The sequence below is a fragment of the Phaseolus vulgaris genome, chromosome 4, assembly GCF_000499845.2.
Source record: "Phaseolus vulgaris cultivar G19833 chromosome 4, P. vulgaris v2.0, whole genome shotgun sequence".
Taxonomy (NCBI): Eukaryota; Viridiplantae; Streptophyta; class Magnoliopsida; order Fabales; family Fabaceae; genus Phaseolus; species Phaseolus vulgaris.
Window position 1 is genome coordinate 44,072,320 of NC_023756.2, and position 22,659 is coordinate 44,094,978.

Sequence of the window (22,659 nt, forward strand, 5' to 3'; positions counted from 1 at the left end):
TCATTATAATGGTTTGTGGTGTACACAAATTTGTTCCTATTTTATCCTTTTATTAATATTTCATTTTATTATTTTATTTTGGTTATTTTGTTATTTTATAATTACTTAAATTTAAAATTAAAAAAAAGAGTTAATTTAGGAATTGACTGAGAGATGTGTGTCGGTGTCGGATACTCATATCGGACACATGACACGTATCCGTGAAATATCCAATTCAAAAAATATTTGTTGGATTTATGACAATTCTAGTACGATTCTAACACAATTTTAAAAAGAAAAAATATATTAGTTTTCTAAAAACTCAAACTTATTGTATAAATTTTTATTATAATTATAAAAATAAAAAACAAATACTTTTGAACCAGTAATGAAAAACATCTTTCTTCTTCAAAAAAATAATACGGAACATACTTATACATATAAACCTTTATTGTCAATTTATATAATTCATAATAATATAATATATAGATTCGTCTCCCCGTATCCTACATTTTAGAGATTATATGTATATCAATGTCTGTGTCAATGTCTGTACTACATAGCAATACATTACATTTATTATTTAAAAAGAATGAATCAAATTGAACTTTGAATTGAATAGTGGTCTGGTAGAGGTAGAGAGTTACTTTAATTCTTTTAATAAAATATAATAAGGTTTTAAGTAAACTTCATAAATATGTCATCAATGCAATTTTTTTTTTATAAAATTAATATTTAAAATTTGATTTTATTAATATTAATAATTAAATTACATTATTTTTTCTTAAAAATTTAAACAATTTGGATCCTATATAATACTTAAGATTTGTTAATAATATGAATCTTATATATAAAAAACATTATTCTTTAAGACTGTATGAAAGTGTGTATATTTAATAGTTATATAATAACAGAAGTCATTACCAAATTTTAATTTTTTAAAACAAATAGAATTTGAAAAAAACAAGAGATAAGTTTATTATTTGTTTTTTTTTTTAGTTTGGGATTTTATAGAATAAACGCTGATTATTAAGGTAGTGTTTTTATCTCGTTCAAATAAATAATTGTTCAAATAAATAATTAATATTAATTGAAAATATAAGTTGTTGTAACATTTATTTTTCGTCTTGGATAAAAATTATATTTTAATGTAATGTATTTAATGTGTTAAAATAAATAATTAATATTATTTTGATAAATTAATATATTTTGATGTTATTATTGGTATATAAAAATCTTTCATTGATAATAAAGATTTAAAATGAAAGGTAACAAAATATATTTTTAATTTAATTAGAAAAATAATAATATTTTATTTTTTTCTTTTAATAAATACAGTGTAACTTTTTTTTATTTCAAAAAATTCACTCAAAATAATTGATATGCTGTTTTATACTAGTTTTTTTAATTGCTATAAAATTTTAAATTTATGAAATTTTGTGATTAATTTTTCTTAATCTGAAAATGTTTCTTATTATTTTTTTAATTTTTAATTTGATTCAAATTAATCACGAAAGAGTTTGATTTTAAATTTTGTTCTGTTTGATTTGGAAACTGTTTTCCATTTTAAACTATTTTTTTCTTTATTTTTAAAATTAAAAATATTTGTAAATTTATCCTATATAACTACTATGTTCGTTTCTTATATATCATATCTTCTCATATATATTCATATTTATTAAAATATATTAGTTATTCTCACATATATTCATATTTATTAAAATATACTATTTCTTAATAAAACAATTTTATAAGTTTTAATAAGTGAATTGTATATAGCTGATTAAAAAATAAATAAAAAATAAGTGAATTGTATAGAATATATTGTTTATTTTTTATTTTTTTTTGGAGTTTTTCCTAGTCCCTTCTCCACAAGGTTACAACAATAAATAAAATCCTTTATATTCCTAAAGTTTCACTTTGACAGAGCAGTTTTTATTCCCCAGTGGAACTGCACACAAACCAAATCCTTTGTGCCCTAATCCCTCAAATCGGAACCTCACCTCCACCGCCCCAGCCTTAATTCCGATCAACACCTTCGCAGTCGTCGCTCTCACCAGGTACTTTATCACATCTTCCATCCATTTCGCAACACAGTACGCTCGTTCATATACTTTTTATTTTCTCTCAATATTTTTTTGAGGGTTTTTCTCCGAAAATCGTCGACGCGGATCTGATGCTTTGGGCTCGAAACTTGGGGAATAACTTGGAGAATTCGGTCAAGTAGCAGTTCTGGAAGCTTCTTTGTTTCCAAGCCCTTAAGATTTTTTTTTACACTTTTTTTTGGCTGAAATGTTTGCATGTTTATATTTGATTGAACTTTGATATTGGCAAGCATTTCCCATCTTTGTTATGGGTTCAGTTATTTAATTTTGTAAACGGGCGTGTTTTTTCCTTGGAAGTGTAAGTTTTTATTTTTGAGAATGCAGCTACCTGTTTTGTGTGAGGATTTGAGGATTTTGAACTGAAAGGAAGTGTGCGACTTCATGACAATTTTTTTGACTCCAGTGAATCTTTCAATGTTGACAATTTTGTGTTCAAGACTAATTAGTTTACTGTATTCTCATCCATTTTTTTTGAATGTTTTGAAAAATTGTGTGGATTAATTTTGATTAACCATTGTATGAGATGATTTCTAATTTAATGAATGTCATGCTGACAGTGTTATCACATAGTTCTGTGACAATGTTCTGATGTTGGTAGACTAATTGAATGAGATTTAAACTTACAACTGCAAGACAGACTAGCCGTATCTTTTTTATTTGTATTTTGATGTATATCTGCAGTTTTACTTGTTTAGTCCATGTTACTCATCTTGAACCCCACCCCGCACCCTCTACTCCTTGGATCTTTAAGTGGGTTGAGGAGGTGGTAGACATTGATTCCTCGTTGATTTCATTGATTCAATTCAATTATCTAATGATTTTTGTTCTTTATGCAGTCGGTTAGCGGGAACTTTGTTATTCTGTTTTATTGAAGAAGTGAAAACAATGGATGATTGGGGTAATAAGATCTTGCTTCACTTGTTTGTTTTTACATCCACATGTTGTTTTGATGTTAGTATAATGACTGAAAACTTGATTTCATGTTAACAGTAACAGTAGTTAAAATGGCTAAACTTGTAAGGAAATTCTCAATTATAAATATCAATTACGAAAACTGTAACCCAATCACATTGCCCAATGTCAGCCATTTTGTACCGAGTTCTAAATCTGTCCTAAAATTAAAATAAAACGAATTCTTATTTTGTTAGTTCCTAACAAAGAAGATTCCATCTATTAATCAATTCAATTCTTGTTTATTTTAATTTTAAACACAATATATATGTGTGTAAGCCTGTATATTGTCTTTCTTCTACTATCTTTTGTAGCCATGTTAATTCTAGAGTGTTTTGTTGCAGAGGATGAACATATTGCTCCTCTTGATCTTGTTTCAAAAGATCCCATTAAAAGTAAATGGGATGATGAGGATGTGGATGAAAATGATGTGAAGGACTCATGGGAGGATGAAGATGAACCTGCTCCGGTATGAACAATTAAACATTATGTAACAACAGAAAATTATTTGTGTATGATTGTACTTGTGTGATTTGGGAAGAAAGATGGTCATTTCTCATTCCTGTCCAATCACCTTCCTGTTGGCCGATTAACAACTTTTACACTACTGCCATGTCAATGCAACCTCTGTTGTTACTATACTAATTAGCCAAAATGAATTATAATTCTTTAGTAATTATATTTTTATTCTTGTTTTTCTATCCATTATCTTCTGTAGAGGGGGTTGTATAGCACACACAATTATTATTTTTGTAGTACAATGAAATTAGAGTTTTGTGATTACTTCAATTTTGATGTGCTATTTCTAATAATTATGATCTTCTGTTTTCTCCATAGTTGTTAATTGCCATATTTTTTTGTTACTTTGCATAATGTTGTCAGGCACCTGCAGCACCTGCTGTAAAAACTACTGAAAAGGCTTCAAAAAAATCCTCTGATAAAGCTACTGATAAGAAGGGTAAGACAGTAGAACCAATAAAGGAAGAAGAACCATTGGATGCTGTGGCAGAAAAACTTCGCCAACAAAGGTATATTGTTTTTTATCCAATTTAATCATCCTGATAGGTATAATGTTTGTTATGAGTACCCGGACAGGTATACCTTAATGTGTAGGTATGCTACATATAATATGTTGGTTAGGAAAAAATGACTGTGAACAAGGGAAAATTGTAACAAGGCCATAACGCTGATTTTTCGTAGTTGGTTTCAATTACTCTTAATGCAACTTGGTTTTGTTTGCATGACAAAAGGATCTGCTAAATATCAATTATTGTGTTGTTTAAGTGCAATTTTGCCTTGTTAGGGCTTATATCTTCTTTGAGTTCTACTTGAACTACTTTGTTTAAGTGCAATTATATATATGTTTGCTTTTAGTAGTCCCAATATTTACATAATGATATCTAAGGGGTTTGTGTCATCTAGCACTGGTAAAGAAGGTCATCTACTAAGTGGAAACAAATCATATTGACTACAACATTTAAAAGAAGCAGATCACTGACTTAGACGTTGCAGTCTTATCTAGTTTCCTATTTATTCTCTATCTCAGATTAATTGAAGAAGCAGATTATAAGTCCACTAAGGAATTGTTTGGTGGGGGAAAAGATGAAAAGGACCTTGACACTTTCATACCGAAATCTGAAAGTGATTTCTTGGAGTATGCAGAGCTCATCTCACACAGGCTTCGTTCTTTTGAGGTTAGTTAAATACTCGTGCTTTATTCATTCCTTAAATATGTGTCAAAAGATCATTCTGATTTGCTTTTCTGAAATGCAGAAAAGTTTTCATTATATGGGCTTGCTGAAAGCAGTAATGAGACTATCCATGACTTCTCTAAAAGGGGCGGATGCCAAAGATATTGCTTCTTCAGTAACTGCTATTGCAAATGAGAAGATCAAAGCAGAAAAAGAAGCCAATGCTGGTAAAAAGAAGACAGGTAAGTTCATAATGGAGGGAGAAACCCTTTGTTTCTTTTCTATTTTTGTTGATTTTGTCTCATTTCCTTGGTGTTTTCATTTTTTATACTGCAGGTGGCAAGAAAAAGCAACTTAATGTTGATAAGCCTGATGAGGATTTTGTACCTGCTGATCGATATGATGCTCTGGATGATTATGATTTCATGTGAAAATTTTTGGTCCAGTTCCATTCAGATTCAGTTACGGGATTCAACATAGGAAGTTGGGACAATACCCTTCGGCATACCCTTGTCAAAAGTTAATGAGTGCTGTCCCGTATTTTGTCTTAATAAGAAAGAGTGTGCATCAGTGTTTTGTTTTCTCATTGTCAATTTTGTCACCCCCAATTTATACTTTGAAGTTATTAGTGTTATATGATTAATAGACTTAAAAAGGCTTGAAGATGAACGTGGCAACATTCAACATTACCTTCAACTTGGGTACATTTAATGTTCTTGGATTGTAAGAATAGAACTTTTGACTTTTTTTTATTGTTAAGGGACCTTGTCATTGCCTTTTTTGCTTATGTTGGATTTTGCAGCAATGATTCCTTGTTTGACGTGCACTGTGATGAGACAGATGAACAGAAAATGCCGCCAAATATCTTCACAAATATTTAATCAAGTCCTTGTAATTTTATTCAATTTGGATTTCGGTTTGATGATTTCTGTTGTTTTACTTATCTGAATCATGGTCCCTTAGTATTAAGAATCAATCCTTCATAGAAGAGTGAAATATCCTATGAAAGAAAAATATTAAAGTAAATGAATGCCATACTGGAACAGTGGACTTTTCCCCCACACACTTTTGCATCTATAAAGTTAAAGAACATTTTCCTTTTGAATCAACCAATTTTTTCAACAGATATGTTCTCCCTTCAAGTCTGTTTGGTTTTCAAAAGTAAAACGCAGTAAATGTGAAAGGAAATAAACTTCCCTCCCTGAAAGACCATTTCCCATTCCAAGTGTCATTAATCATTTTTGTCCATCCACTCATAAACTGTAAAAATCACCATTGATAATTATGCAAATTGCATCAGAACCAAGACGAGGTTATGAGCTATTATCCATGGGGAAGTTGGCAAAAATGTGTAAATAATACTAATCTGTTTTTATTGTGGATCATTTTTTATTTGCTTTCATGATGACTATATTTTCGATATTCTTTCAAAGGATTCAGTTATTTTATTTACATTCAAATTAAATACAAATATTTTTGGACGATTTCATATTTCTTTTAAGGAAAAAGTTCGAACATATTTCTTTTTTTTTTTTTTTTAAAGTTTTCGTGTTAGGCATCACTATGCAACTTGACATCAAGCTGACACCTCAAGTAACAACAATCATTTGCCATCACATGAAAAAAAATATTATTAAAAAAAGAAAAAAGAAAGAAAATACAAAAATATGGGGGGATTAGACCAAAACCCATATGTTAACAAAAACGATACATAGGTAGATTATACCTATTCATAAAGAATTCTAAGAACAGACTAGCTGGGAGTCTATTATACCAATGAAATGATTCTCTATGAATAAATCCTAAATTAGCCAACTTATCAGCACACGCATTCCCTTCACGAAAAATATGAGTTACCCTAAACCTGATTGTCCCACAAAAATTAAGACAAGTATTCCATCGATTCTGAAGCATCCACGGAACATTAGTCCTAACAGTAAACACAGCACAAACCAAGGCAGAATCACATTCAAGCCAGACATTAGTAAGTCCCATTTTTTGAGCTTCTTCCATAGCATATATAACTCCATAAAACTCAGCAACCAAAGCAGTTTGAACTTCAAGAAACGCTGAAAAAGCACCAATAAATTCTCCCATACTCCCACGAAAAATACCTCCACAAGTAGCAAGACCAGGATACCCCCTAGCAGCCCCATCAGTATTAATTTTGACCCAGCCTGGTGAAGGAAATTCCCATCTAATAGAAAGAGGACGAAGAACTTTACCACTACGAGTCTTAATACCGAAAAACTTAATCACGTTGAAGTCCAACATATCATTCTTCATTGAAGCTTTAGACGAATTTCCCACTAGACAAGTTAAATCTTTAATTATCAAAATAGCCTTAGAAACCCCAATCTTATCCTGAAATCTAGCATAATTCCTCATACGCCATATCATCCATATAGAAAAGGTTATCACCGCAAGCTTAATCAATTTAACCAAAGGATTACCATCACTCTTAATAAAAGAAAGTAGATCATCCTTATTAGAGAAATGAGAAGTAAGAAAAATTTGTCATACCCAACTCCAAATATGCAATGCGTTAGAACATTCAAAAAATAGATGTTGAATAGATTCCTCTTGCTTTTCACAAAGCGAACACATAGAACATATATGCAAACCCTTATTCTGAATATGTTGATCTGTAGGAAGTCGCCCATGAAAAATTTTCCAGAGTACTAGAGTTTTGGAAGGCGGAATAGATGAAGACCAAATGAATTTACCCCAACCACTTGGAACTCCTGGTTCCAAGAAAAAAGTCCTAGCCGATTTAAGAGTGAAACGACCAGACTCATTTAGAATCCAATTAGGAATATCCTGTTCCTCTCTAATTATTATATGATTAAAAAAATGAGGCATCTGCTGTAAAGAGAAGGGAATATTCCAATCACAACCTGTCCAAAATTGAGAGACTGTATCCAGAATGCTAACACCATCAGATAACCCTGCAATATTTGCTAAAGAAGTAGTAGAGCACCATTTATCATTCCAGAAATTAATAAAAGAACCTGTACCAACAGTCCAAGAAGTATAGTCAAGTATGGTAGAATAAAATTGCTTAATTCCAGGCCAGAGAGAGGAAGATCTATAAACCGTTCTAAATTCATATTTTGATTTAAGAACCCTGGCTTTCAAGAGTAAAGACCAAGGTTTGTCGCTATAAGCAAAGTTCCAAGCAAGCTTAAGAAGATATGCATTATTTTCATGATGAAGATTAATAATATTCAAGCCTCCATCCTCAAGAGGTGAACAAATTTTCCCCCAATTAACGGTAGCAATACCTTTTTTCAGAATATCACCAGTCCAAATAAAATTCCGACACCACTGCTCAACTTGCTTAATAAGTGAAACAGGCCACTTATACATATTAAAACTATAAGCTAGAGATCCAGTAATCACTGTATTGACCAGCTGAATTCGACCCATCATGCTAAGAGATTTGCCTTTCCAAGATGCTAGCTTCAATTTAACTTTATCAGCCAAAGGTTGAAGAAACCGACACTTTGGAGCACCAACAAAGATAGGCACTCCTAAATAATTGAAAGGCAAACAACCATGACTACAGGAAAGAATATTTTGAATTTTGGTGACAAATCTTGGAGAATTATCCATGGTGAAGAAACTACTTTTAGAATTATTAATATATTGACCAGAAAAATCACCATATGTTTTAAGAAAAGAACTCAAATTTCTAAGAGACTTAATATCCCCCCTACAAAAAATAAATATGTCATCAGCATACAAAATATGAGAGAGAGTGAGATAACCTTGCGGACTGGCCATATTTAAAATCTTCTTATCATTCACAAGCTTAGAGAGACCTCTACTAAGAACTTCCTCTGCAAGACAGAAAAGTAAAGGAGACAATGGATCACCTTGTCTTACCCCTCGACTGCAAGGAAAAAAACCCACCAAACTACCACTTATTCTTATAGAAAGCATAGCTGAACGGAGAATTGTACTAATCCAACCGACAAATGAGGGGTGAAAACCAAAGCGTTTTAAAACTAATAATAAGAACTTCCAACTCAGAGTGTCAAAAGCTTTATGAATATCAACTTTGTAAGCCACATTACCTCCTCTAACCTTTTTAGAAAGCATGTTAATAGCTTCAGAAGCAATACCAATGCAATCCTGAATCTGTCTACCCTGCACAAATCCATATTGATTAGGAGAAATGATTCTAGCAGCCACAAGTGCAAGCCTATCCGCCAGTATCTTGGAAATAATCTTAAACTTGAAATTAGCAACAGCAATTGGCCTGTAATCTTTAATGGAATCAGCACCCTGAACCTTTGGAATAAGAGATACCACATTACTGTTCATTCCAGGAAGAACCCAGTTTTGTTTAAAAAACTGTTGAACAGCATTGCAAACATCTGTCCCAATAATTTCCCAGCAAGAATGATAGAAAACACCACCAAAACCATCAGGACCAGGAGCACTATTACCGTTAAGATTAAAAACAGCATTTTTAATTTCAGAAAAATCTGGACATTTAATCAACATCATATTCTCCTCAGAGGAAACCATCGCAGGAATATAAGTACCAATAAAATCTTCCATATTATCAGTATCCAGAACATTAGAAATAGACTCAGCATAAAGATTTTTATAAAAGTCCAAAATATGATCCTCAATGATTTTAGGATCCTCCGTAACCTCATTATCAATCCGTAGACGATGAATCCCACTAGAATTATTTCTCCTTTTGACCACCGCATGGAAAAAAGCAGTATTTCGATCTCCATCCTTGAACCATGACATCCTAGCCCTTTCTTTCCAAAACAAATATTGACAGTGAAGAGCATGATCAAGCTCCTCCTTAGCAATCTTTTCTTGACAGAGAAGTCCATCACTATCAGACAAACTAGCAGTCTCTAAGCTCTTTTGAATACCAAGAAGGATGCCCTGCTTAAGAAGAACTCCATTATGAACATTACCAAAAGAATTTTTATTCCAGTCTCGGAGCTCAAGTTTCAACCTTTTTAACTTATGTTGTAAGATAAACATAGGACAACCAACAACCTGATTAGCCCAAGAATCATGAATAAGCTTTAGACACGAAGTGTCCTGAAGCCACATCGAAAAGAAACGAAAATTGCTAACCTTCCACAAAGAATTACTAGCAAGACTAGCAAGAATAGGGGAATGATCAGAACAATTTTTAACAAGAACCTGATAAGTACAAGATTCTCATTCATCCAGACACACTCCATTACATAAAGCCCTATCCAGTCTTCTGTGAATTCTATGCAACCCTCTCCTTCCGTTACACCAAGTATAACAAGATCCAGTAAAAGGCATACAAGAAAGATCATTAGTATTAATCCAGTCCAGGAATTCATTACAAGAAACCTGATTAGGAGCCACCCCCCCTTTACAGTCATCCGCCGAGAGCACGACATTAAAATCTCCCAGAATACACCAAGGCCCTGTGAAGAAACTAAGATCCCTCCATAAAAATCGTCTAGACAAGTATGTGTTAGCACCATAAACACCTGCAAAGCTAAAACTTTTATCCTGCAGACGACAAGTTACAGAGATAAATTGATCATTAACCAAGAAATTTTGGACAAGATTAGGAACCGACAAACACCAAAGCTTAGCAACTTTATTAACAATAGGAGACGTAGCCACCAAATGCATATTAACAGATTTGAAAAGGACGTCGAAAACATTAGTGTACGGCATCATGGGTTCAGCAAGAAAAACCAGGAGAGGTTTATGTAGGTTAAGTAAACTAAGCAACATCTCCACAGTTTTGTGGTTTCCCAATCCTCTGACATTCCAAAAAAATGAAGAGACCTTCATTGCGACGTTGTAGAGAGAACTGCCTTAGCAGTTTTCCTGGATTTACCAGTCCCCTTAGGTGGTCTCCCTGGTTTTCTTTTAGTGCGAACTGTTTCCTCCCCATTATCACTGTCATCCTCCTCCATGTCATTAGAGTCAGCCCAAAATTTTGAAACAACCTGATTTTCAATATGATCAGAATTAATTCCAACAATGGTAGGCGAAATAGTTGACGCTCCAATAAGAGAATCACCTCCCACATCTGTAGTTTCCAAACCATCAAGAGCATAAAAGTGATTTTTAAGGACCAACGATATTGCTTTAACATCCCCAAGATATTTAGCCTTCCGAGGGGAGGTATGAGGCGACTGAGATGGTACAGTCACAATAGCAGAGACCACCACATTAGGAACTGGTGCATTAGTATCCGCGTGTGATTTAACCCTCCGAGGAGAGGAAGTACGCAACGGAGATGGTACAATCACAGGAACAGATACCTCCACATGATGATCATCAATAAAAGTTGTTGAATTTGACTCTGAGTCCTTAGCTTGCATAACAGCAAGTGAATCCAAAGTGGGAGTGGACAACCCCTGCTTGGGTGAGGACTTATCATGATCTGAAGCATCCTCAAGAGGAGGCATATCTACAAAATCATCCTCCACCTGTTTCATCAACTTTCAACTTATCAATGAGGCCTTCCACGAGTTTTGTCTCCGGATCTTTTTTTCTATATTCTTTACGTTGCTTAGGAATCCTCCCTTGGTCCCGTTCATCAGAAGATGCCTTCTGAGAAGGTTTATGTTGAGGCCCAAGAACACGACCCTGGTCATGGATCGCCCGACACTGAGCAAGCTCGTGCCCAATCATCTTACAATGAGAGCAAAATGGAGGGAGCCATTCATATTCCACACCAGCTACAAAAGCAAAGTCTGGACGTTCAACTAAAAGTTGATCGGAGAGAGGGGACAGTAGATCAATATCCACCAACACTCTAGCAAACATACCCCTATTCTTTCTCATAGTATGCTCATCCAAAGACAAAGGAGTACCAAGGCCTCTAACGATGGAATATATTGTCTTTGGTTTCCAATACTCCAAAGGCAAATGGTAGATTCTAACCCATGTTTGAGCTTTGGTACTCTTCATGGTAGCTGGGACAAAGTCTTTTGTCCAGGCAAACAATCTCAATAAACCAGGAGATAACTTCAGCGAACCCATCCCGAGGGCCCATCGCATGTCTTCTATAGAAGCGAACTCAAACTCATAGAAACCTTTTCCAAGAGGAATTGCTTTCCATGGTCCAAGAGCTTTCCACACCGGCTGCAACTTTTTAGTTAAATCTAGGTGTGTGAGAGGTTTATCCCCCTTAGATAGAATAACCCGACCATGGAGATGGGTTTTGCAATCCTCAAGACCAGCCAAGTAATCTGCCTCATCAATCTGGACAGCAATCATGTCCCCCTTAATACAAGGGGTAGGTAGCTGGGACAAAGGAATGTCACATGTATTTCCCAAAGCCTGAGCAAAAGTCTTCCTTTGACCGGACATAGAGTATACTTTATTATCAGGACATACTTTTCGATCCATCAAACAAGTCCATGGAATGAGGAAACCCGCAGAGCCCTCCGCCATTTTAAAAGGCTAACAAGTTGCCGCCAAAAACTTCCGCAAAACACACGAAATAGCGACCGCACCGCACCACCACGTGAGCCACCACCTCTGCAGTCACCGCCGTCGACCGCGCTGGACCTGTAGTAGAAAACCCTCCAACATTCTTTAGAATTATTTTCAATAATATATTAAAAATTATAATACTCATTTAAACTCCTTAATGTACAATTGTATGGTATATAAATAAATTATCTAAAATAAGTTTGTTCCCAATCCACATTTGGATAAAAAAAATGTTAGACACAGACAATTCATGAAAAATAAGCTGTGCTACAATTTTAAATTGCCCCTGAAAATATGTCTAAATTGATTTTCAACTTTGATATTTTGAACAAAGAAAAATTTAAATTAGTGAGTTCATCCCTAAATTATTTGGGAATTTTAAAGAAGTTTTAAAACTATTCTTTATATTTAATTCGAAATGGAAACAGCAGGTTTTTTTATTGGACTTCATTATGTCGACTTGATTGAAACCTCAAAAATTTGCAATTTATGATAATTTTTTTTAAAAAAAACTCATATAATATATATATTTAAATAGAGTAAGAATGACTTGAATATTTTCAAACAATTTAAAAATTTACTAAGTAAAAACCCTAGTACATTTAGATAAAAGATATATTTTATAATACATTATCAAATTATTAAAATAACAAATTTGCGTGGCCTGTCAGTTTTTTAAAATTTTATAATGCATAGATAGGATTTTAATACTTACGAAACAAGTAAGTCTTTTATTTTGATTCTATAATCTTTTTGTGGTGTTTCTAAAATTAAACAAAAGGTCAAATAACACATACTAATACTATGATAGAATATCAATATATGACATCCCAAAAAACTTCTATTTTTTTTTTAAATTCATAAAATAAATGTTATGAAATTTTAAAAAATATTTATAAATATTAGAAATAAAAATTCACTAACTAGAAACAAATATTTCAGATTTTTACAAAAAATAATTAAAAATTTATATAGGTGAAAATCAATTATTTCTAATTTTAATTTGACTAAAAATATATTTAAGAAATTTCTTTTGAAAATTGAAGGAGTGTGTTTAAAAGAAACATGGTGGTAATATATAGCAGTCATTGTTGACCTTATATATGCATGTCTCTGTCTATGGTTTCTGTAAGCCACCCATATTCAGAAGTTGATTATTAGAATCAAACACGAAATCTAGGAACTGATGATTTTAGCATTTAAATGGACGAATGGAATTGCGTGTTTTCCTCGTTTCAGTTTCATCACAAACCGTGTTTCCCTTTGATCTTTTGGAACCATAAATAAACCAAACCAAACCCCTCATTATGGTGAGATGAAAACTGAAGGACACTCTTTTTGAACCATAGTTTTCTCCATTCACTTCCCCTCTCCTCCCTCCCTTTCTCTGTTTGCTCTTCCTTCGCCGTCACACATCGACAAACGGTAAAGGTTTTGCAAACATGAGTGGTAAAGCCTCCGTCTCCAAGGAACTCCATGCCAAGCACACAAAGGTGCAATTTTTCCCCACACCTTTCGTTTTTTTCTCATCATTTTCATCTGGGTGATGATGATGTTGAGTGCCATCAAGTATCGATTAACTTGGTCGACGTTGATTTCTTTTTATCATAATGTTTTCACAATGTGTTTTTGTGTATTGGGTCGTGTGAAGCTAGCAACAACGTCTTCTATTTTGTTTGTTTTTGTGAATGGATGCAGATATTAGAGGGACTTGTTAAGCTACCCGACAACAGGGAATGTGCAGATTGCGGGACAAAGTATGTGCCTTATTTTCATAACCCATTGTTTTATGTTGATAACAGATGTTCATGCTTTCAGGAAATTATACATAGGCACTTCATGTTGTTTGTTGAAAATTTACTTGAGATAAATAGGTCGAGAGACATGGAAATAAGAGTGTCGTTTCTAAGATTGGTACCTTGTTTGCTAGATAGAATACCCCTAAGTTCCTCCCTTTTAAACAATTAGCACCTGTGATGAGTCGCTTATAAGAATGCAGATGCAATGTGTTTTTCAAATAACAGGACAGTCTAATGTGTTCTAAGAATTAAGGGACCAACCACAGATATAGTACCATGAGTGAGATTAGGGGGATGAGAAAAATCTCTGATGGTACAAAAATAGTTAATGGATTACTATAGAAGGGGTATTGTGTGAAAATCCAAGAAGCTATCGGAGTGGCACTGTAATTTGCTAAGATTCAAATATAATAAGTCTCTTTCGGGGAGGGGGGAGTATTAAACAATTTTGAGCACTTGTGTCAAATGCACATGGATAATGATTGTACATCCGATATCCAAAAGTATCTTTTTTTGTGTTTAGTTCTAAGCTTTCCTTTTTGGTCACTTTGCTGTTCATGTCCTTTGATTTTGGAGATCAACTTGGGTTTTAGCACTGATTATTTATTTTGAAATTGTTGAGGTTTTTTTCATGGTTTTTAAAAACATATTGTTAATATTTCAGGGCACCGCGATGGGCAAGTGTGAACTTAGGAATTTTCATATGCATGCAATGTTCAGGAATTCACCGGAGTCTTGGAGTACATATATCAAAGGTTTATATAGATCTTTTCTTCTGTGTCAGTGTAGAAATTGTTAATGTGCTAAACCTTCTGATTTTGCTACTAGGTGCGATCCACAACTTTGGATACCTGGTTGCCCGATCAAGTTTCTTTTATGCAATGTAAGGAACTACACAATTTGGTTCTATATTTCTATATTAAGAGACAGAAAATAGTTAGATACTATGAATTACTCGGTTGCCTTTTCAGAAGAAGATAATTAACTAGTTCTGTCAAAAGGGTAGTAGATGTAGGTCTGACAAAATTGTATTAGTAAATCATGTAAGTGGTATGGTACATTCCATATATATCATTTATATGAGATTACGTAATATCCATTTAATTGGTTGGTGAAACTACATACTGATGGAAGATAGGATAATTGATAGAGAAAATACTGGGCTCTCTTCTCTTGCAGCTGAATTTGTTTAGTACTTCTGTTGTCTGCAGAATGTCCTAACTCATCTCTTGATTTGTTGTATTTTATGCAGTAATGGGTAATGCAAGGTCAAATAAGCACTGGGAGGCAAACTTACCACCAAATTTTGACAGAAATGGTTGTGGAATCGAGAGATTTATTCGTTTGAAGTAAGTTGAAACTGTTAATGAGTTCTTGTGAATAACATTGGTTGAAAACAGAAGATTAAATTTGCAACTAATTTACCATTTTCTAATGTTGTCAAACTTGCTTAAAATCTTCCAGGTATGTGGAGAAAAGATGGGCTTCAAAAGGAGAACTTCTACCAACTTCAAAGTCAGCTGAAATAATCTTTAATTCCAATGAGTCACCTGCTGCTGGGGCCAAGACTGTTATTCAGAAGAATAGGAGATTGTCTCTTGAAGAAAGCATTCTTGTGAAACATATGAAACATGTTCCGCCTCCGGTAACAAGATCTCAGGAGGTATTCATGTTTGATCTCAAGTTCAATCCTTGATAAAGAATTATCTTGCACTGATACATGTGCATTGGATCATTTTAAACAAATAATCACATGCACAGTTTACACTTATACCAAGTTTACTATCAGATACTGTGATCTATTGTGGAGGATATGTATTTCCTTTTTTTTTCTTATTTTGCAAGGCAGGGTAGGGGGAAGCCAAAATTTTCCTTCTCATTTCAAAATGCTACCTTACAGAATTCCTTGTCCTCTTTTTGAAATGTTTTTTTCATAATTTCAAGACATGCATTTATCATCCCATAGCCTTGTGTAGAATGTTCCTTTAGTGGGTATATTCAGAAAAAGTGGAATGAAAGAAGGGACAAGGTGGAAGGTAGTGGAAGGAGTGTGGTCTAAGAGATATCTAATGGCAGGTCATAATTTGCATTTTGTTCTCTTTTTTCTTTTCCTCTCAGCTCAGCTATATAGCACCATTCTCTTTCTGCTATACTCAAAAAATTTGTTTGCCTTCCAATACTTACTACCTTACAAAAAGCCAATAACAGTTTATCTTTTGCAATTCAGCGGCCCTCTGTTCTTCAAAAGAAGGTTTCACCTCCAATAGTAAGGAGGCCGTCTGCATCCCTTGATTTTGACAGCTCCAGGTCGAATAACAATGGTACTGTCGATCATTTTGGCCTCTTTACGATCCATGATGCTAAACAGGAAGTCTCAACTACACCTCCTAGTTGGATAACGTTCGATTGTAAGATGACAATACTTGTATTGCACATTTTTGTTTAATATCCTTGCACTCTTCTTATTGGGACTAATAAGATGTTGTCATCTCATGTTATGCACTTCAAATGTATTAAATCAATATTCATGTTTGCAGGAGAAGGCTTATGAGGAATGTTTGTAGATTGTTGAGCTAGCTTTTGTGTAGAGGCCACAGCATTATAGTTGAAGAAGATCTTGCAATGTTGCATGAACTTTGAGCTGCATTGATCTGGTGTGTACTTCTCTTTTTTCAACGATTACAATGTTGATATGATGCTTTTCTTTATTTCCATTTTTAGAGGACCCTTATATTTATATACATTTTCCTGGAATCAAGAGATTTTTGTCATGGTCTGTGGCTATAGAATTGCCTGAAATATTAAGCTAGCTCAAAGTGCATCCTTATACTATACAATGAAAGTAAATATCTATGACAAGGCATATTTTGCATGTTGATAAACATTTGTGATAACCATGCTTGCAACTTTCTCAGTTTTAGTGCACATTGGTCTCAAATGCATAATTTGATGCATGGCATATATCTTGAACACAATTTATATTGAAGATTATGTTTTCTCACAGGTTTGATAACAAAGTTTTCAATCAACACACTGCAGCAGGATATAAATTTGGTGCACTTTTGCACTACTTTGGTGTTGATGCATCACACAGCCTATGGTCGTCCATAACATGGTTTGATTAGTACTGTAGCTCCTATCACTTTTTCCCTCTCACAGCCATTGATTGAGATCAGGGAAAGATCAAAGGAAGTACATAGCAGTTCTTTTCTTATCAGTGTCAGTTCAGGAGTCTGTGACTGGAGATGTTGTCATCCAGCCTAAGTTTGGTCTTTTCTAGTGCACCATTTTCTTTTATTCGTCAGTCAAAATACATAGTCAATGTTAACTTTCTTCATTGAATTTTTGGTTGCTTAAAAAATGTTCATATGATCAGAAGTTTTATCTTTGTTCTGTGAACTTCTAATCTTGCAGTGTCATTACTGTGCACCCTTTTAACCAAGTCTTTGAGCTTTACTTGTTAAAAAAATATTCAGCTTTAACTTAACTTCTTTCCCTCATTATCATTTAATTAATTTTGTTTTTGATGAAAATTTCCTTAAATTATTTTTCAACTTCACTAATATAGCATCTAAAAATTAGTTTAATACTAATATATTTATAAAAAAATATTAATCTATCTTTTATTAGAAAAATAATTCATGTAATAAATAAGAAACTAAATTTTTGCACAAATGCAATTCAATATTGGTTAATAGAACCTAAACTTTGAAATACAAAAATTAATATCTTAATAAACAAGCTATTCATAAGCCTTTAAAATTAAATTTGTACTCGCTTAATTTAAATACTCAAACCTAATCAAAAGTTTAAGTTTATTTGTCAAATTTAACCCACGAAAAAAATCTCAATTTTATTACATTATACATGATAATTAGTGGTAAATTTTTTATTTAATAAACCTCAAGTATACTTCAGTCAACAATATATAAAAATATAATGAAAAAAAATTGAAAGTGACACTAAAACATTTACATCCTTCAATCAAATTATCATTTAATTGTTTTTGTTAACAGAAATGGTTTTTCTTAATTTTGATAGATAATAGGGTTTACTAAAATAGGATTTTCTTATAATAAAATTCAATAATCTACACATACTTCAATGACAATGTAAAAAAAAGTACATTCAAATTAATTTTAAAAAATTATAAAAATTCGAGGCATTAATAAATAACATATGTAGAAATGAATAAAACCAATAACATTCTCTAGTAGTTCAACTATGGTTCCTCAATCCATCACAACATAAAAATAGATTAATGGGCGCAAAATCATCATCGTGGGGCTGCTCGCATTGTAGTTTACCCTCCGCAAAATCAAAATCCGTGCGAGAACGTATAAAGGCGGGAAAACGCTGAAACTATCTCTCGTCGGTCACAACCACCACCGCCCTACGTACCTTCACACTCTAACCTACTCTCTCTCAAACTTCCTCTTTCTCCTTCTCCTTCTTCCTTCTTCTTCTTCTTCTTCCATGCTTTCAGAAATTCACTTTCTAAATTTGCGATAGCTTTCAGAAATTCACTCCGAAGCTCACCTCGGTATACCTCGCATTTTCTCTTTCGTTCTCAGAAAATTAACTCACGTATGGATTAGCTTGTTAGTTGTTGCATTAATTTAAGTTTCAGATTTTGATTGTTGTCATTTGCATCCACAATTTTCAGAGCTGGACTTCCAATTCCGTGCTGCGCAATTCAATTAATTATCAGTTAGTTAGCTCTCACTTTTCTTTTTCTTGTTTCGTTCCAAGAAAAAATGGAGAAACTCAGGCCAGCGTGGGCTGTCAAGGCAATCATCGTCATCATTTTCACTTCGATTCTTTTCCGATGCGTCTGCGGCGAGAATCATACCGTCGGTGGAGCTTCCGGCTGGGATCTCCGTTCCAATATCCAGGCCTGGTCGTCTACGACAACGTTTAATATCGGAGACGATCTCGGTACATATCCACTCTCTCTCTCTCTCTCTCTCTCTCTCTCTCTCTCTCTCTCTCTCTCTCTCTCTCTCTCTCTCTCTCTCTCTCTCTCTATATATATATATATATATATATTATATTCATCTCCATTCATCTTAATCATGCATGCATGCACGGATTAATGTCTTAAATTGTGAGAAAATAATTTCCGCCAAGCAGAACGCATTCAATCGCAACCTTCGAGTTTCAGATGGTTTAGATCTAGCAGGAGCAATTTAATTAACAGCGGAGTAAAAGTTAATTAGTTTGATTTCTATATGAATTTTTATTTCAAAAATTTCAGAATCGATGAAAACAAACACGTTTTCTAATCTAGAATGCTTTATTTTATCTGTGGCAAAAAATTCTGATTATTCTTGAGTAGAAAACTGCCAGTAATGATTCTCCCACTCCCACTCCCAATTTTTTTTTTCTCAAACCAAACCAAAGACTAGAAAGCTGCGAGTCGAAGCTAGTTTAGCGAAGTGAAACGAAAACCAAGACGAAGCCAAGGGCATTTTAGGCATAACGGATTATTTGTTATTAATGGTTAAATTACAATTTCTTTTACTATTTATTTTTGAAATACAATTTTTATTTTCTTTTCAGATTTTAGTCTTTATGTTTTAGAATATCTTTTCATCTAATTCTTAATTTTTCATATGTATTTTTTAAATTTTAATTACTTAAATTAGTTTATGAATTTTGAAAATAATGAAATAAATTCAGAAAAAAATAGAGAAAAAAAATGATATGGTAAAAAACCAAAACTGAACAAAATTGTAGTATTAAACTGTGAGAAACTAAAATAATAAAAGTTTTGGCGTGGTTTGGTTGGCAGTGTTCTCATACACGCCAGTTCACGACGTGGTGGAGGTAAACCAAGTAGGTTACGACACGTGTATGATAGCCAACGCGCTTGCCACGTACGATGACGGAGAAACCGTGATTCACTTGGGCGGAGCGGGAACGCGATACTTCGTGTGTGGCCGGATGGGCCACTGTCAACAGGGCCTTAAACTCCTGGTCCAAGTTCTAGCACAGTCCAACAACGGAACCAACGACGATCAAAACCCAAACCCCGGCACCACTTCTTCTCCTCCGCCTCCTCCTCCTCCGCCGGCTTCTCCGCCGCCCCACGTCGACGAACACCCTCCCGCGGATGAGCCCTCGCCCTGCGACTGCTCCGGTGCGGAGGAGCGTTTTGGGGTGGTGCCGTTTATTACGCCAGTAATCGTGCTCGCTTTCGCCCGCGCTCCTCCGTTTTCATCTCATGCGTTGAAATTGCTAGCAAGCTAGCTAGCTTAGTGCATTTTAGTTTTACCTCGGCCTATTGCTCAGGGCATGAATGTGTCAGTTAGAATTTGAATAATGAGTTTGCTGTGTGCGTATTCAGTGTGAATATTTTCTCTGAACGCATTGTATGTACTTTCCTTCTTGTAAGGTTGCAATTGCAGCTCTGCATGCATATTCAAAGTGAATATTTTCTCCGCTGTTGTAAATTTGTCTTTTTCACTTGGTTAATCTTCTGTGTGTGAATAATATAAAATTTTGGATTTAATTAACTAGCTCACTAGATTTTTAATTGATCTGACTGAGACTAATTACATTTCCATCACAATACCGAAGGTAAATGTCACTAACGCTATTTCATGACATGAGACATAATATGTATTATTAGAAACAGGGAAATATTATTTTCTTTCCAGTCTTTGAGATGTCTTTAACAAAAACAGAAGCTTGCTAATCCAAGGCCGAAGGGTTGTGGGTTGGGCCTATAACATCAGCCATTTCTTATCGGCTTTGTCTACAAAATGCCAAGGCATTATTCGTGTTGTGTGATAATCGGGCGGCGTCCACAGGCTCACTCCCATCACCATATTGCTTAGAACTTTAGAATACCATCATTAAATCCCTCATCCACCAAAATTTTGTTTAAATAAAATTATTATTTTAAAATTACATTAATCAAATCACAATTATAAATTAGTAAGTTGTCACGATATTTTCCTAATTGTTATACTTAATGATATTTAGACTTTGTATGCATAGACGGATGGTGTCCTCGTGGACCTACAAAAGGAATAATAGTAGCCGCTAGAAGTTAGATGTCTACATCAGGAGCAATTTTGAGTGCTGCTTCTTCAAGCTAATGGCAAATTACCAGCTTTCAATTCTTTCTTACGCTTCGGGCCATTTATGAGCAGAGGTTCTTTTATAAACTAAATTTAGTTTATTCTTAGATTCATCTAGAGTAAAATATATATTCATTTCTTCTTAGAAACTTGTCCAAACCCTTCTTTGGGTCCCTATTCTCTGGTCCACAACTTGCTTGTGCCTTGACAACGCGTAGAAGGATTTTCTTGGTTGTTTCCATTAGTGGTTAATAAGAAAAGGACCAGTCTTTGATAATGGCAAACAGTGGGTCTTATTCTTAGGTCCTCTACCTTGTACATTCTTCGTAATCAACATTTAGACATAATTATTTCCATAAACAACGGTTACGCAGTGTCACACGCGTCAATAGTGCCACTCCCAACTCGTTCCTTGTCCTTGCACTGATAATTCAAAATTTCTACTAGAAGAAAATAACACTAGCTGTTGAATTATACTTGGCCTTTTTGAAGGTAGCAGAATTCATTGACAAAAGTAGAAAGCGTTAAAATAGAAAGAGAATGCAATATTATAATAAAACTGAACTTTCCTAAATGAAGAAGCTAAAGGCATTTTGCAGGCAGAGAAGATGGGGGTCCGTGTCTGTGGTTTCTCAGAAGTAAAAGACTTTCACAACTTGGATCCACTTATGTTTTCTATTGTAGAAAGGTCCTACTTCTTTATGAAGTTCTGTACTCACAAACCACTCAAAGTTCATGACACAACAAGAGACATGGGCCTCTTTCTGCTTCAATTTTCACTGCCATGTAAGGGGGCAACGTGCTTTCCGACCTAAGAGGATCATAATTAAAAATGAAGGCTTAAAGAAACAGCAAGTCCCACTAGATCTATAATGATCTTTACCATGCTGACAGATACTAACCACGTGCTTGTGTTCACCAAGTTTACTGCCTTAATCCCATAATTTGATCCCAAAACTAATTCTCCCTTTCAAGACTTTGACAGCATGACCAATCTGCTTAAGCCAAGGTATCTCCATTGATGGTCACATGCAACCATGCACAGTTGAAAGGACAACTCACTCCTCACATTACATTCACTTTATCTTCGTTCATGTACTTCAACCCATCTACCAAATAACTAGATAATATAATTTCTTTTGAAATTGTATTAGTCAAATTACAAATAATTATCTTTATATCTTTTAAATTGTTGTTGTCAAAGTAAAAGTAGATTTAGTTCTTTTCTATCTCTATAATACGTCAAAAGGCAAAGGGGTCCAACCCTCTATTCCAACTCCCTCAGTTTGGTCTATCAATGTACACGAGCTACTATATATCAACTCGCACGAGTAAGGTTGTTACTTGTTATTGTTAGGTGTATATGATCTGGTTCAAATGGTATGTGTCCAAGTTTGTTCCCCCTTCCTTGTATGTCGGATCTCTTGTAATTAAAAAGGTAAAAAGGACAACCTTAAACAAATATAATCTACGACGTTGTCGATCTTCAGTTGAGCCTTTTTTTCTAATCATGTTTGTTCATCTGCCATACACAAACCCACTTTGATTAAGAAATCTAGCTCCAGCTCCTCTC

The 22,659-nt window shown here is 34.1% G+C and overlaps 4 protein-coding genes across 4 annotated transcripts; 3 read left to right on the forward strand and 1 right to left on the reverse strand.

Annotated features, from left to right (window-relative positions):
* The first annotated feature begins 1,880 nt into the window (after window positions 1-1,880).
* On the forward strand, window positions 1,881-5,513 carry LOC137837852 (uncharacterized). Its single transcript, XM_068647002.1, has 7 exons — window positions 1,881-2,039; window positions 2,921-2,982; window positions 3,380-3,504; window positions 3,918-4,063; window positions 4,582-4,729; window positions 4,809-4,968; window positions 5,063-5,513. The coding sequence occupies exons 2-7, from the start codon at window positions 2,970-2,972 to the stop codon at window positions 5,155-5,157; spliced, it is 687 nt and encodes a 228-aa protein (XP_068503103.1). The 5' UTR covers window positions 1,881-2,039; window positions 2,921-2,969; the 3' UTR covers window positions 5,158-5,513.
* A 5,663-nt stretch (window positions 5,514-11,176) lies between these two features.
* Window positions 11,177-12,157, reverse strand: LOC137838894 (uncharacterized). The gene has a single exon (XM_068648104.1). The coding sequence runs from the start codon at window positions 12,155-12,157 to the stop codon at window positions 11,177-11,179; it is 981 nt and encodes a 326-aa protein (XP_068504205.1).
* A 1,129-nt stretch (window positions 12,158-13,286) lies between these two features.
* LOC137837854 (probable ADP-ribosylation factor GTPase-activating protein AGD15) lies at window positions 13,287-17,404 on the forward strand. Its single transcript, XM_068647004.1, has 9 exons — window positions 13,287-13,692; window positions 13,898-13,956; window positions 14,663-14,753; window positions 14,827-14,881; window positions 15,251-15,347; window positions 15,463-15,661; window positions 16,226-16,406; window positions 16,536-16,652; window positions 17,003-17,404. Coding segments are annotated over exons 1-8 (735 nt in total). The 5' UTR covers window positions 13,287-13,641; the 3' UTR covers window positions 16,538-16,652; window positions 17,003-17,404.
* An 860-nt stretch (window positions 17,405-18,264) lies between these two features.
* LOC137836528 (chemocyanin-like) lies at window positions 18,265-20,459 on the forward strand. Its single transcript, XM_068645198.1, has 3 exons — window positions 18,265-18,541; window positions 18,751-18,936; window positions 19,793-20,459. The coding sequence occupies exons 2-3, from the start codon at window positions 18,756-18,758 to the stop codon at window positions 20,248-20,250; spliced, it is 639 nt and encodes a 212-aa protein (XP_068501299.1). The 5' UTR covers window positions 18,265-18,541; window positions 18,751-18,755; the 3' UTR covers window positions 20,251-20,459.
* The last annotated feature ends 2,200 nt before the right edge of the window (window positions 20,460-22,659 follow it).

What these genes read in the sequence shown, in the direction of transcription:
- LOC137837852 (XM_068647002.1), top strand. An exon ending in ATGAAGATGAACCTGCTCCG is followed by an intron (nt 3,505 to 3,917) that starts GTATGAACAATT and finishes TAATGTTGTCAG; the next exon opens with GCACCTGCAGCACCTGCTGT. An exon ending in GAAAAACTTCGCCAACAAAG is followed by an intron (nt 4,064 to 4,581) that starts GTATATTGTTTT and finishes TCTCTATCTCAG; the next exon opens with ATTAATTGAAGAAGCAGATT.
- LOC137837854 (XM_068647004.1), top strand. Translation starts at nt 13,642, where the DNA reads ATGAGTGGTAAAGCCTCCGTCTCCAAGGAACTCCATGCCAAGCACACA. An exon ending in TCCATGCCAAGCACACAAAG is followed by an intron (nt 13,693 to 13,897) that starts GTGCAATTTTTC and finishes GAATGGATGCAG; the next exon opens with ATATTAGAGGGACTTGTTAA. An exon ending in TGTGCAGATTGCGGGACAAA is followed by an intron (nt 13,957 to 14,662) that starts GTATGTGCCTTA and finishes TTAATATTTCAG; the next exon opens with GGCACCGCGATGGGCAAGTG.
- LOC137836528 (XM_068645198.1), top strand. Translation starts at nt 18,756, where the DNA reads ATGGAGAAACTCAGGCCAGCGTGGGCTGTCAAGGCAATCATCGTCATC. An exon ending in TAATATCGGAGACGATCTCG is followed by an intron (nt 18,937 to 19,792) that starts GTACATATCCAC and finishes TTTGGTTGGCAG; the next exon opens with TGTTCTCATACACGCCAGTT.
- LOC137838894 (XM_068648104.1), bottom strand. Translation starts at nt 12,157, where the DNA reads ATGGCGGAGGGCTCTGCGGGTTTCCTCATTCCATGGACTTGTTTGATG.